General features: G+C 64.1%; 1 protein-coding gene across 1 annotated transcript in view; it reads right to left on the bottom strand.

Moving 5' to 3' along the window:
* Positions 1-1,039, bottom strand: part of CSPG5 (chondroitin sulfate proteoglycan 5) — a 26,988-nt gene that overhangs the window by 8,796 nt on the left and 17,153 nt on the right. Inside the window, exon 2 of the mRNA XM_019537875.1 lies at positions 881-1,033. Within this exon, the coding sequence (XP_019393420.1) occupies positions 881-1,033 (153 nt within the window). The remainder of the gene's footprint in view (positions 1-880; positions 1,034-1,039) is intronic.

Here is a 1,039-nt window from a genome sequence, read left to right as displayed (position 1 = left end):
CATGCGTGCACAGACAGACACACACACACAGGTGCACACAGACAGGCATGCAGATGCACCGTGCGCACACACACAAGTAGGCACATGCACGCACACACATATGCACCACAGCCATGCACACACATGTACACACACACATGCAGGTATGCAGATGCACCACAAACACACGTGCCTGTGCACACGCACACACAGAAGCACATGCACACACACGTGCAGACATGCACATGCACTACTCCCAAGCTCTCTACACATGCACAGCCACGCACACACACAGATATATGCACACAAGATGCGTGTACACGCACACACAGCAAACATGCTCCCAGGTCATCTCCAGAGCAGCCAGGCCCCCCTGCAGCACCCAGCCCTTCCCTGCCCCTCCTGCAGCCCCAGGGCCCCACGCTCATGGCAGCATGCGACCAGGACACCCTGTGGGGCCCAGGCTCCGCCCGTGGGGCTGCACCGAGGCAGTCGCTCCAGATGAGCACCTGGGTGGCTGGAAGAAACAGCCTGGCGGGCCTGGTGCCACCTGGCACTGGGGACCCTGCCTCGCCCCGAGCTGTTCACGACAAGCAGGGCCCGGGGCCCCACCTGGGTCAGCGCTGCACCTCAGAAAGCCCTGGCTGGCTCCCTGCCCCCTCGGGTCTAGCTGGCAAAGCCCCTTCCCCTCCACTGCCCTTCCGATTCTGGGCAGCCCCCTCAGCCCCTGGCATTCTGAGGCCGAGCCCCTCGGAGGGGCCAAGCCTTAATGAGGTGCAAACAGCTGAGAGCAGCCTGCGGCCACTTTGCAGAGGCTGAAGTCAACGGGACCTGGCCATTAGCTGCCCCCCGACCCGATCACCCCTGCCCCCAGCTCCACCCCTCCGCCCTGCTCTCCTACCTGCAGAAGGCTCCCAGGCTCTCCACCAGGTAGCACTGGCCCCCGTTGTGGCAGTAGCTGGGGAAGGAGTCGCACACGGACTTGCAGGAGTTGTTGTGCCGCACGTAGCCGCTGCGGCACTCGGTGCCGTTCTCTCCGGCCGCGGGCGCCGGGCTCAGG

The sequence above is a fragment of the Crocodylus porosus genome, unplaced genomic scaffold, assembly GCF_001723895.1.
Source record: "Crocodylus porosus isolate Cpor-Errol unplaced genomic scaffold, CroPor_comp1, whole genome shotgun sequence".
Classification (NCBI taxonomy): Eukaryota; Metazoa; Chordata; order Crocodylia; family Crocodylidae; genus Crocodylus; species Crocodylus porosus.
The sequence above is the reverse complement of the archived record's forward strand: the minus strand, read 5'-3'. Positions and strand labels throughout refer to the sequence as shown.